General features: G+C 40.3%; 1 protein-coding gene across 5 annotated transcripts in view; it reads right to left on the bottom strand.

Moving 5' to 3' along the window:
- The window catches only part of ASAP2 (ArfGAP with SH3 domain, ankyrin repeat and PH domain 2), a 217,701-nt gene that overhangs the window by 80,864 nt on the left and 120,537 nt on the right, over positions 1-16,300 (bottom strand). For 3 of the 5 annotated variants that reach the window (XM_037812568.1, XM_037812566.1, XM_037812569.1), the window contains 6 exons: positions 16,110-16,159; positions 13,195-13,324; positions 9,387-9,472; positions 3,168-3,243; positions 2,794-2,880; positions 1,936-1,944 (listed from right to left, as the gene is read on the bottom strand). In XM_037812568.1, coding sequence (XP_037668496.1) covers positions 1,936-1,944; positions 2,794-2,880; positions 3,168-3,243; positions 9,387-9,472; positions 13,195-13,324; positions 16,110-16,159 — 438 coding nt within the window. The remainder of the gene's footprint in view (positions 1-1,935; positions 1,945-2,793; positions 2,881-3,167; positions 3,244-9,386; positions 9,473-13,194; positions 13,325-16,109; positions 16,160-16,300) is intronic. The other 2 variants (XM_037812567.1, XM_037812570.1) reach the window with 1 other exon arrangement.

Raw genomic sequence — 16,300 nt, 5'->3', positions numbered from 1 at the left:
CAGAGAATATGACCATAGAGATGAAAAGTAGAGCAGGGGTTACAAGAAGTGGGGAAAGGGGCAATGGGGAGTTAAGAAATGAGAGTAGGGTTTCTGTTTGGGGTAAAGGGAAACTTCTAGAAATGGATGGTGGGAAGGTAACAGCATTGCAACATTCTAAATGTGATTAATCCCACTGATGGAATGCTAGGGAGGGGGTGGAATGGAAGATTTAGGCTATATATATGTTTCCACAATTGAATGGGATCTGGGGATGGAGGAGAGGCGGCTCAAAGGGACATAGATGGGACACAGGAAAAAAAAAAAAAGGAAATATAGAATGTAAGCTTTATATCAATGTTGAATTTCTCAAACTTCTTAGCTGCACTTAATGAGATTGCATAAAAGAATGTTCTTGTCCATGGCAAAGGTATATATGAATTATATTGTTTGTTCAAAGATAAGTGCAGCTAGCTCTCATGTTCAGAGGACAGAGCAATAGATGATGGATGATAGATAGGGAGGGAGGGAGGGAAGGAGAGAGGGAGGGAAAGAAAGAAACGGTGGTGTGACAGGGTGTTAAAGGTGGTAGATCGGGGTATCGGGGGAGGGGTGTCAGGGTATGATGGAGTTCTATGTATGGGGTTTGTACTCTTTTTGCAACTGTTCCTGTAAGACTGAATTTATTTCAAAATAAAATTTATTAAATGAAAAAAAAAAAAAAAAACAATGCAGAGCATACTATACAGAAAATCCAACATGATCAGAACTTTGAGATTGGTGAGCTTGGTCTTGGTGAGTAGTCAGTTGGGTTTGCCTTGGGTACTGTAAAGAAGAGCAGTAAAAAAGGTTCATTTGACTCCTTCATACAATCTGTGGCAGATGGGCTGGCCGACAATAACCACAAAAGCAACAAACCACAAAAGACCTCTAGTCTGTGCTGGTAAATTTTTTATACTGTTCTGCAAAGCTGTAAATAACCAGCTCCCTAACAACAGCCTGTTTTCCCAAGCCTCCCGATCCTGTACAAAGCAAACACCGACCTTGCACTGTATTCAGATGTACCCAAAGGGCTACTTAACTCCAGCTTTTGCTTTGCTTTATTTTAATCCTAGAACTCTGCTTCACTGGTTTGATTCCCCGTCTAAGAATCAACCATTCCCAGTCAACGCAAGGGACAGTTACTCACTTTGGCTGGCAATCTGACACCCTAGCACTACCTCTTTGAGTTACGATTAGGCCACTATTTTATCCATACTAAAGATTATTTTTTCCCTTTTTTTCTGCTTATATTCCATATTTGGGAATATCAAAGCTATCAGAACCCATATTCTTTAGACTGAGAGAAAGTCAACATGCTGTGGGTAATTTCTAGCATTACGTATCACCTCAAGCTGCCCATCTTTCACTTAGCTGACCCACGTTTACCCAGGGCCTACTAAGTAAGAGTGACGGTTCTACAGTGTGATGCACCGAAGGCAGGAGGACATCCTCAAGCTGCTCAGAGGCTAGCAAGAAAACAGGAATCTGCACCCTTGAAGATGTAACCAATAATCCAAAAAGGAATAGGTTTTGATTGAAATACGTCTTTCAGACAGAACATGCTACACGAACTCAGACCATTGTGGGTTGGGATGATCAAAGGCAACTCTCCAAAGGTAGGGCTTAAGGTGGACTAGAAGGATGTGCAGAATTCAGACACACAGTCAAGAGGGATCTTCACAAAGGAGCAATGCTAAGAGTGTGAACTGTAAACTTGGAAATTTTCCACTCCACTAATATTTGTGCATTCAAAATACTTAGTCTTAATAAAATCTGCTGCTTTTAAAAGAGGAAGAGTAAAAATTTAAAATGTTATCAGTCATTGAAACATATGAGGAAGAAATATCTATTTTTTGACATTCATGAAGAAAGCATGCAAAATTCTCCAATTTATTAAAATACTGAACTACTTACTCTCCTAGACTTCGGTCACAAAAGGTAAATGCATTTGGGAGAAAAACAACAATATTTAGTTATAGTACATGAACTTAAAACAAAGTAGAGCATACTGAACTGCCAACAGTGAACTTTATGCTCTGCTAAATAGTTTAGGCTATTTTTCTAAAATCTACTAGATATACAATTTGACATACACTTTATTTGCAAAGGTAGGTTTATGTCTTAAAATTCTCATGATAATACCCACACTGTAAAAATACCATAAAATCCCTTTAAAAATTTACCTTTTAACAGTTTTTTTTAAATAAGCCCCCAAAACACAAGCTATCACTGCTGATGTATTAACACACAGAGAAGCCGTAGTATGAAACAGATGATGCAAGAGGAACTAAGGCTTTCTGACCCATCAGAACGCAGCTTAAGAGAACCAAACTCTTCTCATTTTACAGAACACACAGTCTCGGGGTCGGAAGAGACTCGAGAGCCACCTGTTATATGCCTTATGCTCAAATGGACAAAGAGTCTACATATATCAAGACAGAGGAAACAAAAAGTTCCAGTCACAAAATAAATGGCATAAATACCAAGCGTTCTATGTGCTGGAGAGACTCATCGACCAACTGATAGAGCAAAAAAGGTGTCTACCCTGCATTAAGGCCATGACTATATCAATGCTTTCCTCGTGAAATAAACCTTTCAAAAGTGGTTTTACAAAACTAAATTTAAAGAACAAACTAAATGTTTTTGTTCTACTTGATTCAGCCCCTGAGTAAACACTGAGCACCTAGAAGGTATGGATTTACATTTCTCATCCCCAAAGCGTCCAAGACACAGGTATAAAATCAATGATCTTTCAAAATTAAATCCCCTCACCTCTTTCTGTTCAACTTGCAATGCTGATTTCAAAATATCTCGAAGCTGTATCAACTGCCTTCTTTCTTCATCCTGGGCCTGTTTGATCTGTAAAAAAACAAGAATAACAAACAAAAAATGGGGAAAGGACAAAACTGAGGTACAGAGAAATGCAGGAGGTCACAGGGCATTTCCATGTGAACGTGATGAAAGAGTCCCTCAGCAGTTTCAAGCTCCCTCCAACCAAGACAGAGGGTGTGGTCGGCCATAGCAGCAGAGGGCTACTAGTTTTGGCACAGCATGCAAACACAGGATTACATAGAAGCAACATTCAAACGAAAATGTTTGTAGCATAAGAACCACTTCAATGCCAAGAGGGGAGGGAAGCTACTTACTGTGTGAAGATCTGTTGAAAGTGTTTCAATGGAAGGTTTGAGGCTTTCAACGGCTTTCAGTCCATCCTGGAAAAAACTAGGAGAAAAAACAGAAGAAACCTTGACTATGCTGCATACAGGACAAAATAATATTGTTAGATGGAGGAAAAAAGGTCTTCAAAGGAAAGTGACTGAAGAGATTATGTTATGCCTGGGGTGGGGTGGGGGGCAGCACCAACAGAAGTCAGGCAATGCTAGAATAAAAACGACACTCAAAATTATGAGAAATAATCAGAAAAGGAACAGCAATAAGCCTAAGTATTTGTGAACCTTTTCCCAATTTATACTTGAGAAACAGAATTCTGTTGACAAGTGGCAGCAAGAGCCTGGGCTCAGGGGGTCTCCCCTGTGCTCCAAATGGAAGCATGTGAGGCCTGAAGGGACATGGGGTGCAAACAAGGAATAACAAGAATTTTCCTCAACAGGCAATGGCTAAGTGGAGAAGTGAAAGAATGCAGGAAAAACACAAACAACTTTGATATACATGAACAGCCATGCTCTGTCTGTACAGTAGGAAAACTCAAGATCAAATATCAAAAGGGATCTTTATTTGAAAAGCTCAGAAGCCAATGCTTCTGAAGTGATTTGTAACAAGTGACTCAGGAAATACAACTGGCATCGGAGGCTAGACAAGTTTTTCTGCAGGGGCAGGAGGCTGGTGTTCAGCACTGCCTCTGAGGCTTGCTGTGTGTAAAACTTTTGAGAGGAATGAAGAAAAGGCTTCTCATTGTACTTAGGATAAAGTGCAAAACTGTAACAGGCTGCAATGCCTATGTGACCCAGCCCCTGCCTGTATCTCTAGCCTCATACACACCATGCCCCCTTCCGTTCACTTCATAGCTAAGTTTCAGACACGCTGGCCTTCACTGTTCCTCCAGTCACCCAGTTCTTTTGGCATCTGGCCCTGTGCATGGCCTGTCTCTTCTCCCTAAAGGAGGGCGAAGTCTAGATTATGCTTCATAAACGGAGCACGCTGTAGCAGGTCTGTTTCGCCAGACTGACTCCCACTCATGTGTCATTTTTCAATTAAATATTGACTCTTTATGGGGTCTTCCAGGATCCTCTACTTTAAACAAGATCTCCTCGTTTACCCTCTCAGAGCACTTTGTATGTTGTTCCAGAACACCCACCATAAACTGCAGTTGTGTATTCATTAGTGTGATTATTAAAAATATAACTGCCCTGTTACATCTGAAATTCCCGCAGGGTGACGACACAGTATCCACAGAGCCTGGACACTCTCAGCACGCGGTACTTACTGAACGAAGAAATAAATCCATGAAGGAAGGGTAGAGAGAGAGTCACTGACTTCTACCAGTTTACTGGTTACCAAGTAGACGACCTCCAAAATGTGATCTAGTTTTCACATCATGGGAGGTGATGTTTACTTCTTCTAAACCAAGCAATGGTCCTGTGGGACTTTCTCCATACCAGGTGTGTTGTAAACAGGGGGGGGTTGTGAAGATGATGGAGTGCAGTACTTAATGCAAGAACTCCAAGGAAAGGGAAGGGAGAACACACACCCAGGATGTGCATCTCGCACAGGGGCTGGGCTCTCAGGTGTCCTCTATCTTTCATCATACGCCTAGTACTTTATTCTATAGTCTTATTCCTGTATTGCACCTAACTCATTTTATCCCTGCATATAAAATATGCTTCTGGTATAGCAACTGCTTTGGAGTTGTGATTATCTGTCCACGCATCTGTCCCACTGTTCAAGTGCTGTATCTCTCGCATTTCTGCGCCTTCCACCTCCAGCACAGCGGCTGGCACATGGCAGCTGTTCCCTTTAAAATGGAAGAAATTCAGAAGAGTGACTGCACAGTTCGGGGGTGAGAAACTGAGCTTTTCCCTCTGTGGGTTCTTCTGTTTTGTTTTATTCGTATTTTTTTCTTTATGCAAATATTTCCTTAATCACTCTGAATTCTTGTGAAAGAGTAAGAGTGAGAATAAGAGAAAAACGTGAGAGAAATAATTCTAGGACAGGAAGTAGGAAAACATTACAAGAGATAAATGCAGAAATGCTCCTAGGGGAAGGGAACAGGTGTATAGCTCTAAGAATCCTTGCAAGCTGGCAACGCTCCCTGTGCTGAGAGAGCCTGTAGTGAAGTCAACTGCTCAGAGATATGTCTCTTGTCACGGAAGTTATTTCCAGTGTGATACTGGAAAATGAGCTTTGATAATAATCCAAATTTGGGTTTAAGATCTGGATTTCATTTTTATAATAGTCTACCCAACCTTGATCATCTACCTAGAAAACATGCCCCCCTCTGATTTTCAAAATTCCTATCTCCCTGTATCTTCCTCATTGAAGCATGTCTGGTACGTAGGTATACTTTCAAAATGTCATCAATGCTGGCAATTAGGAAAAGTAAAGAAACGCAGCAGTGTCACTGTGCTTCATCAACTATTATCATAGTGACATTCCTAAGTGCAAATACCTGGTAAGGTTTTCTCTAAGTTGAACCCATTAACACTTTTCTACGCTTCAAGTCAAAGAGCTTTTACCATTAACATTACCAAATATCAAATTCTGTTTTCTATTAAATATATTCTAGCCTGCCTGACCAAATTCTCAAGGCTTCAAAATATAACCACTTTGATTGATACTTGAAGTTTCCACTAAAACTCCCCAGGCTGGGGTGGACTCCCCTTCTGACTCCCACGGCCCGTGTCCAATCCTCCCTGCCTTTATGAGATCCCACTGTAACTGCGTCTGCTGACACACCTACCTGTCTGTGCTCTGCCCGCCCCACCCTCCCACTGAAGACAGCTTCTCCAGGGCACCCGGACCGTGTCTCCTTCATCCACACATCCCAGTTCATCGGTAACAGCTGGTCACAGTGGTTATCAGCAGCTCTTCGCTCAAAGGAAAAACCACTTCAACAAGCACTTATTACCACCTTCTAGAACACAACCATTTTTTGTTTTATTTTGCTTTTAAAGACTGCCTTTTGTCTAAATTCCACTAGAGAACAGGATTCTCAATCAACAGCAAAGATTAATAAGACAAATTTTCAGGATATTCCAGGGACTAGGCAGAGACGCATATTCTTTCCTTAACTGAAAGAAAAGACAAAGAACACAAAGTACTCTTAAAGAACACATAAACAAAAAGCAAAAATGAGGAAAAAAGCAAAATAATGTGTATCTAAGTAGTTTTAAGGATCAACACCCAAACAGGGCTTTTGGATCTAGTTCACACCAAGTGTCCTCTTCATAATACAGAGAGCAAGACTGCTGCGATACAGACGCCAGCCAGGTCGGCAGGGCCCTGCCCATGAGGGTACGACAACATCAAATTGTGTTCTGAGAGGTGAGAATTGGAGACTGTGGATGTTAAATGAGGGAATGTGATGGAACTATCATGGGTATAAAAACATACATGGCTACAAGCTCTTTTTGTCCCATGGCTCAGTCACTCAAGCTCCACATTTTATTCCCAAAAATATGAATTTAAAAAAGTCAAAGCTAATCGAATGATTTGAAAAACTTGTATTCCCTTTCTCTCTCTCTCTCTCTCTTGCTCGCTCGCTCTCTCTCACACACACACATCCAAATAGGAAATAACAGAAAGTTCATTATTTTAAAAGGTTACTGAGCTCATCCCCATAAAAGGCTATATTTCACTTTTCCAGAAGTGGTCCGTTGCTACCCAACTGATCGTTTGGGCAAAATAAAGAGAAAAAAAAAAAAAAAAGGAAATCCCAGAATAGCTTCTTCTTAGAAATAAAATATCAGCAAGGAAGTGACTCACTTCCTAAAGTGTCTCACATAAGTTACAAGGATAAAAACTGAAAAAGAAATTTGCAGGTTAATCACAAAGTTAGGATTTTGAGTCTCTTTAAAATAATTCAGCTTGAATCTTCTACAATTTAGGGGCTTTTTTCTACCTCTGAGTCCAAGCTTGAAGCTCCTCTTTTAACCTGGGATGAATCACTCTGCACATCTTTCTTTGCTGTTCAACTTCAACTGTTTTAGAACTACAATATCATCAAAGATGTATTTAAAATTCCGAAGCAGACCTCCGTTCCATTCAACAAAGCAAGTGATTTCTACAAATCCATTCCTGGTAAATGCACCATGCAACATAGACAAAAAAATAAATGAGACAGTCTCTTCCCTTAAAGAGTATGTTGTTTAGTAGGAGACAAAGGCACAATGAGACGGATGTCATCTTAGAGGTACGTACCAGTAACTACAGAAGCAAGAGAAACCATTCTATCTGGGGAGAACAAGGACGACTTCAAAGTAGAGCTACGTCTTCAGGATGAATGGAAGTTGGGGGGAAGGCACAGAGGAAACAGAATGGTGTTCTAAGTAAAGGGGACAATGAGTGCAAAGGTAAATCAGTGTGGGCACATGAAAGGTGATTCAACCTCCAAAAGACTTCTCAGAGCCGTCCACTACTCTCACATGCACTGTCACCAGGCTAGGACAACATTTCCTCATCTCGGGATGGCAACAGGACAGGAGCGGACTACTTAAATAATCACCCCAGTCCACTCTCAGCCCATCTGATTCTTTCTCCACAAATGCAGAGTAACCCTGTCAGAATAGAAATGGACTCAGAGCAGCATTCCCTGACGTTTCCAATTAATACACTCTATCTCACAAACTGCTTTGGTTTTTCATGGCCATGTTCACTGCCTAAAACTATTTTATGTATTTGTCCATTTGTCTCTCCTGTTAGAACTGAAGGTCCACGAGGGTAAGAATTTCGTTTTCCTCCTCATTGTATCACCAGAGCCTCAAATGATTCCTGACATGTAGTAGGAGCTCAATAAATAATTGACTGAATCCCCAGCTTAAAATGTTTCAGAGCTTCCAACACACTTGGAATAAAATCTAAAACCCTCAGCAAGGCCTCCAAGGCTGCCCATGGCCTGGCCTCTGCCCTCCCCTCCGGTTTTCCTTCATGCCACTCTCCCCTTCACTCACTCTGCCGAAGCCACGCTGGCCTTGTTCCAGATCCGTGAACACACAAGAGCCTTCCTGCCTGGAGACCTTGCCCTGCCTGGGAAGTTCCTGTCTCCACTCCTTACCCACCAGTTCCTACACATCCTTCAGATCTGAGTAAACATCTGCTCAGAGAGGCCTGCAGCTAATTCAGCAAATACCTGAGTGCCCACTGTGTGCCCCGGCTGCTGGGGATACGACAGGGAACGAGGCAGGAAAAAAATTCCTGCCCTCCACCTTAGTTGAAGTTAGGTCCTTCTGTCATATTCTGTCTTCAATTCCTATCCTTTAGAAATATTTTTAAAATATCCAATTACAAATTTATCAGTTTGGTAATCTTTGTTCGTTCAGCTCCACTGCCGGAAGCCTGTACTGTCACTGTCTTTAGCACCCACGGTGCCTGACATAGAGCATGTGCTCAAAAGAGTCTGCAGGATGTGTGAATGCGGACTGCAGGCGAAGGAAAAGAGGTAGGATGAGGAGTAGGGATGAGAATGCGGCTGAGAAATGAAGTCCAGGTTGTGAAGGGCTAATGTGTACAGCAAAGCTGAGTCCCTGAGGCGGCCCTCGAACACGTACATTTCCCATTCTCTTACACATACAGCCTCCTTTACTCATCTCTGTCATTTCCTCCATGGGATAAATAATAAGTGAAAGTATTTTCTTAGATTTTCTGAGAATCATGTTAGATTGAACTAATTCACCTCTCTACAAAACGAAAAGAGCAAAAGGAAATATATTTGATAATTACTATACAGTTTTATATTGTGTAATTTTTTATTGAGATCTACTTCTCACACCATAAAATTCACCCTTTTAAAGCATGCAAATCAGTGTTTTTAAGTATATTCACAAAGTTGTACAACCATCACAAATGTCTCATTCTAGAACATTTTCATCAGCCCAGAAAGAAACCTCATACCCAACAGCAGTCATTCCCAATTTCCCCCTCCCCACAACCCCTGGCAACCCCTAATCTACTTTCTGTCTCTATGTATTTGCGTATTCCGAACGTTTTATGTAAATGGAGTCATGCATTATGGGTTTTTGTGACTGGCTTCTTTCACTTAGTATAATGTTCTCAAGGTTCATCTATGCTGCAGCACACAATTTTTAAATGAGTGTTTAAATTTCTGCAATAAAATACTATAGATCTACCAGAAGTCTCCAAAAACAGAAAAACATTTAAAATAACATCAAAAGAAAGAAAAAAAAACTTACTTGCACTGGGCATGAAAATATTTGATCAGATTCTGAAGTAAATCCACTCCTTTTTTAATCTTAATTTCATTGACCTTTAGCAGATACTGTTGAAAACAAAAGAGATAAGCAGATTATGAGCTTCTGGGGCAGAGATTATCTCCTCTACTTCTCTGACATCTTTTACAATGGGTAGAGCTCATGGTAGGTACTTAATAAATATTTCTGAATGCCATTACTAAACGGTTCTTTTATTTGGTGCTGTACTAATTATCTGATGGTCACGTTTTAACTGTAGTGCCAAGACCTCTCAGTAGTAAGACATCCTGTCTAAATCTCCTAGAAGAAATGCCCACTCTAGTTGCATGGAGAAAAGTATAAGGGTGGGTAGGATGGGTGGGATTTCTAACCATACTGAATGAGCCTGTGCACACATTCGTCCCAGTTCCCTTTCCTTAGGCATGGTTTCGTCTATATTTGTGGTTAAGACCCTTATCACCATGTCTCTGATTCCAAGACACCTGTAATAAAAAATGGATTTTAAATGGAAATGAATTAAATCCATTTTTTATTTGGAGAATTCATTAATGAAGATATCGGGAGGGCCCTGGGGATCTATAAAACCAGCATCAGGACATATGTATCTTCTTTCCTAAAGATGTGTATACAGGGACAAGGACCCTACAAATTCCCTATCCCCTCTAATTTAGAAGCAACAGGATACGGTACAAAGAAGCCGGATAATATCCCAGTGACTTGCTGAGTGCCTCCTGAAAACACCCCTGAACCAAGCGGAGCCACACCAGCTTCTCCTGTGTGCAACACAGCTCAGCCCCAGCGACCTCCCAGGCCTGCTGTGCAGGCCAAAAAAGATACAGGAAGGTGGTGTGAAGCTGTTGACTCCAGCATCTCTTTTTGCCCTAACCACTGCCTATAGACCCTCTTCCCCCTCCTCCTTTCTAGTATTTATTCACTGTTGGTTAATAAGATGCTTGGCAATGCATCAAAATTTAAAATGTGTGTACTCGCTGACCTAGAAAGTCTACTTACAGGAATTTATTCTAAGGAGATAATCAAAACAGTGTACAAAGATGAACAGAAAAGAACAGCCCTGCTTGCAAAAGAGAAAAATGGTGATAACCTAACAGTAATGAAAGGGGAATTAAAGTAAAGGTATATCCAAACCCAAAATAGTATGAAGCCATTAAGCCAATAAAGCAGAGATTTTCTTATACAGAAAGATGTCCATGCCACACTAGTCAGTGAAAATTAATAATCAACTTACAAAACAATGGTAGAGAATAATCCTGTTTATATAAATTAATTTTATGTATGTATGCATTGGGGACAAATGAAAAAGCTGCATTCAGCTAAATGTCAGGGTGGTTACATTTTGCTAAGTAAAATTTGGGGTGATCTTTCATTTCTTTTTTATATTTTTTGGTATTGACCAATTTTCTTAAACAAAAAGTTCATCTTATTTTTATAATCATAAAGAAGCAAGTTAGGATCTTTCATGCCTTCTTCATTCATAGAAGCTCTTCATTACCTATTTAACACATTGAACTTCTTGATAAAATTTATTTGAAGGAAAGATTCCACAGCTTCAAAATAAAAGCCTGAAAACCACTCTGCTGGATTAAATCTCAAGAAACTAAAATTTTAAATACCTAAACGGTGTTTAAAAGGCATTTTAAAAGCTTGACTTGAAGAAGAGCTTGAGCAATTTTAAAATGATTTCTACTGAGGCCAACTAATTCACTTAGATGTTGGATTCTCAGATAACGGCTTTTCAAATGCTCTTCCCTCCACATGGAAGGTCCTTTACAGCCCGTGTCTATCTGGCCAACTCCTACATCTTCAAGACAACCCAGCATCAAAGGTCTCCTCCTCTGTAAAAATTAAATTCCAAGCAACTGTTGAGGAAGCCAACCTCTGCTCCTCTGCTTACAGTGTAACATTTCTCTTACTGAACTGCAGAGGCAGGGACCCTGTCAACGGCTGGCTCAACAGATGGCCCTAGTGTATTACTTAAAGGCATCAATACACAATGTTTCCAATCAAACTGCTCAAGTAGCCCACACAATCCACTGTAACTAACTAGTCCGGGGTGAGCACCACAGAAAGCAAGGGCAGAGCTGGGCGTGTGGAACCCACTGCTCCCCACTTCAAGGCTTTGTTAATAACACACCAATTACATTTCAAAATTCTGTCGACATTTTTTAAACAAGCAGTCTTGCAGAATTTTGATAAATAGATTTCCTCCATACTAGCCAAAATGAGAACACAACTTGAACACATATACACACACCCTTTCCAAATTCACTGTTTGCAAAACACTACTCAATATTGCCCCTGATTACATAAAAACAATACCCAGTGTATGCACAAGGCATGGCAGTTTACCAGTCTCTAGTTCATGTTGTCTTGGTTGATTTCTCCAGCACTGTGTGAATGGGGCCCGGCAGATGTTATTGTACATGGTGTCTGGTTATGAAACCACATGTGTATAAAAACATCCACTCTCCTCACTACCTATAATATCACTTCTGAGCTTAGTTAACTTTCTAAATATTCACCTAATACAAAATACAGCAGAAAGAAAAAAAAAAAAAAAAAAAGACATGACTAAGCCCCCCAACACACAAAAACCAGAGCAAAATAGCAGACATTTGTATATCCAACCATATCAATAATAGTATTAAATGTGAATGGATTAAACAATCTAATCAAAAGTCTGAGATTGTCGGACTGGATTTTAAAAAGCATGACCCAACTATATATGTATCCACAGAAGATACACTTTATATTCAAAAATACAAACAGGATAGAGAAAAAAAGTGAAAGTAAAAAGATGAAAAATATATTATGCAAACAGCAACCTTGAGAAAGCTGGAATAGCTAAACTAATATTAGACCAATAGACTTTAAAACTTTCTACTGCCACCCCTGATGGCTGGGAGCGAGTGTCTTCCTCCGACCATTTAAAAGTTTGCTCTGGGGATAAAAACTCATTTAAATATGTTCCTAAGATTTGTATTTGTTATTATATGTATAAAGGCTAAGCTCCTGCTGTAATCAACAAACAAACATTCTGAAATCAAAGAGAAGAGTCGTCAGTTGTTTCCACGTGCTGTTTTTTAACAAGTAAGGCATAACAAAGCTAGGAGCGCAGGACTTCGAGATTTGGATGCTCTGCTATTTGCTCATTCTCAGCCTAAGACAGAAAAATTCTCCCTCCCCAGAGCACAGACGCGGCAGGCGCAGCAGAGCCGAGTCCCGGGGATGAGGGCCTGTTGGTGAGCACCCCCAGAGCAGAACAAGTGAGAAGCAATGGAAACAATTCAAAAGACAGGTGCTGGGCTGCTGAGAACCCGCTTTCCTGTCACAGGGACCACCAGCTCTCAAGCTGGGCTTTTTGCCTCTGGCTTCTCGCTCCCCTCCCCAGTCTCTGCCTCCACTGGTACACGGGGAACCCAGACACCTCACCCAAAAACACCTAAGGAGAGAATACTCTTAGCTGTTTTCCAGGGAGAGGAGGTGCGTTCGGTGTATACGTGTCTGAGACCAAAAGGACACTCTAAATTTAGCTTTTTCCTTTATCATTAACTAAAGGTTGCTGTTAGACTAACTTAAACTCACCCTCCAGAAGATTAAGGTACCCTTAGTAAAATAAGTTGTCAGCATAGTAGACAAATGGAGTCCAATAATACATTTGACATTTTCTCTGAAGCCTCTGCTTACTGGGAAAACACACCCTCTCCCAGGCAGGTGAGGGCAGGCTGCCTGCAGCCTTGGCTCGCTGAACCCGCCATTCCCAGCCTCTTACCTCGCACATCTGTAGCTGGAAGAACCGTCTCTCCTTTTCCATCTCTTCAGCAATTTCAGCCCCACTTATTTCAGTACGAATCATCCCATGGAGCTTGGCGTGCTCCTTTTTCTCCTTTTCTATTTTGGTTCTGAGTGTGAAAAGAGCAAGGATAAATCAAGACGCCTCTATCCATGTATATTTTGGGCACAGGACAGCCTCTTACCTTCCGTGAAAGGAAAATGCATTCCGTCAAAAAAATATCAAACCTGGTGCCTTCTACGACTTACCCAACAAACACTTCCAAAGCTTGGTACCCGGTTCTGGGCCAGCAGTGTCTCCCCAGGGTCAGAGAGGCAGCAGGTGTGCTCACGTCTTAGTTTTCTCTCAACAATAACATTCTTTGGGTCTGTCTACCTGCTGAATGGGCTTAAGGGGACCCTTTGGCCAGGAGCTATTCCCTGAGCACCACTTCTCCTCTACCCCTTTCTTCATTTCCTCCCTCTCCTCACCTAGTAAAGTCAGGTCTGTTCTCTTGCCTTGACCTAGGACAGCGCTTATCACTTTAAGGAGAAGAAAACAAAGCATATTTTCATTTTATAAACATGATTCTCCTTTCAACATTAATCTCAGGCTTGACTATGCAACTGTACAGTTCAGGGTATAAACTGACTAAACTGGAGCATGTCCAAAGTAGAGTGAGCAGGTGAGAAGGAGCCACAAAATCACACCAGGTAAGAAGGGCTTGAAATAACGGTGAATTTTTATTCTGGAGAAAAGGAGATTAAACAAACAGAAATCACTCAAAAATAAAAGGGGCTGCCATGAAGAAAAGAGAATGGACATTTTCTGCAGAGCCTCAAGGCAGACACTAGAAGACATAAGGAAGCATTTCCTTAAAAAAAAATTGTTCAACAGTGAAATGGGCTACTTTGAGTTCCCCATTATTCGGGGGACGGGTGTTTAAGAAGAAGCAAAAAATGTAGTTTTTAATATTTGTTTCTCTACCTTGGGACACAGTTCTAGGCACCCAATAGGTACGCAACAATTTGAATGAATGAGTGAATAAATAAATATATAAATGAGCAGGTGACCGTTTGGTAGGGATCTTATTAAATGAATTCATGCCTCGGGGAGGAAGTGTGACCTGAGGACCCATGAGGTCCCTGGGTCTATAATTATAAAACTCCAAGGTTCCCCCTGACACCACCTCAAAGGGATCAAGACAAAGTCCAGACACTGGTAATTTCTCTTTAATAATCAAGCTATGGAACAACTGCCCAGGAAATTTAAAGACATCTTGAGCCTGTTACACCTTACAAGACCTCTTAGGATAAATGAAAATCACACGTAAATGGGTAAAGAATTACCTTCCTTTTGTATTTCAGAATTACTTCAAATTTTAAAGGGGGCTGCTCCCTTAATCTCAAATTCTGTGATTTTATGATAAATTCTGTCCCAACCCTTTCTGTGTGTGTCTTGATTTTACAGAATTTGAGCTCATTCCCCTTTCAAACCTTTCCTTTCAGAACCAAAGGACTCCCACAGGCAAGCAATCCTCTTAGGAAACCCTTTTATGTCCTTGGTCCAGGAATGCATGAAATCGTTTCATCCAAGGCACTTGAGGGGGTCAGGAGAGCAGCTGAATATAAGTCAGGAAACCCATTTCCTCGCTCCCAGCCCTGCTTAATTACTCTCCTAATTTAGACTAGCAGCAAATTACTGTGTCTTGGTTTCCCCCTGTAAGTAGGAATGGTGAACTCTTTCCTATACATCTGTCTGAAATGTTATAGATAAAGGATGCTAAAGAGCTAGAGGTGACAGGGTTGGAGCCTTTCTGGGTTGAACAGGCCTTCTGGTTTACCACACTACCTCTGCTTATGTATAAATGTCTGCCACTGATGAAACTCCAGAACCCTGAGATCCAAGCAACTTCAAGTACAGAAATTTAAGATTTTCATGGGGGAAATGACTATCAAAGATCTAATATTCCTTGGTCTAAGCTTTGTGATTCTCCACCACTTTAAAGATACCCAAGGCTGGTTTAACAACAATCAAATATTTGTAGTTACATCTGAATGGCTTTCTTCTTAGCCTCTCTCACTTTACCAGATGGCTTCATATGAAAGTTTCTGTTTTCACTTGGAAAACTACATTATGACCCACTGAACAACAATTACAAAGTAAACATGAGGCATTTAAAAATATTTTCTATTTCTCAAGAGTTTACAATAATGGAAAACATTACTTCCTACCATCACCAGATAATTATGGCTAGCTCAATTCTCCCCATGCTAGGAATGAGAAATTATGAACAGAAATGTTAAAGCAACTGTCTAAAATCAAACTGTAATAGTCTTGCCTGTAAGTGAAAACTGTAGCACACATTCTCAAATCAACTAAGCCATTTCTTATGTTCTTTTTTGGCAGATGAAATAAACAAAGTTGAGAGAGATGGGTGTTCCAAACACTGTCTTGTTTCTCTCTCTAAAACTAAAGGGACTAATAGTGCAGAAAAACATAGATACGACTAAAAGCAAATGATTTTCACAAATCATCAGAAAGACAAAGTCTAAAAACTGTGCTGCTATCACAAATGATAATGAATTGAAAAAAGGTTTTTTTGAAAAAGGAAACCCACCCTGAAAGAAATTAGCCTTAATTTCTTTCATTTAATTTTCCTGAAAATAACATCCTATAACCATAATAAGAAAAGGGACAAGGGTAATCCCTTAAAGAAGTTAACCTCATTGAATTTAGACAATCAAATATAGAAGTACATGGCATCATAACCAACCACAGCAATATGGTTTTACGTAAATGAATTCCTGCCTGGATTAGGGTGTATTTGAACAGTACCTTTAAGCAATACAAGCTTGAATTAAACTTGAAATCTCAAATTGCCTACAATTTTTTTAAAAAATATAAACACTCACATTTTTGTTTCATAGTCCTTCCAAGCTTTATCAAATGGCTTTTTCAGGTCCTGTAAACAGAGAGACATAAATTAAATATGACTAATCATTAACTTCTGTGCAAGATAAACTTACTTATCCATAGACTAGTCCTGAAGGAGCATTATTTTCTGTAATAAATGATATATGTAATCCCAGGAAAAATAAAGAAC

Source organism: Choloepus didactylus, chromosome 20 (genome assembly GCF_015220235.1).
Source record: "Choloepus didactylus isolate mChoDid1 chromosome 20, mChoDid1.pri, whole genome shotgun sequence".
In the NCBI taxonomy this organism is placed as follows: Eukaryota; Metazoa; Chordata; class Mammalia; order Pilosa; family Megalonychidae; genus Choloepus; species Choloepus didactylus.
This window is presented reverse-complemented; position numbering and strand designations above follow the sequence as displayed.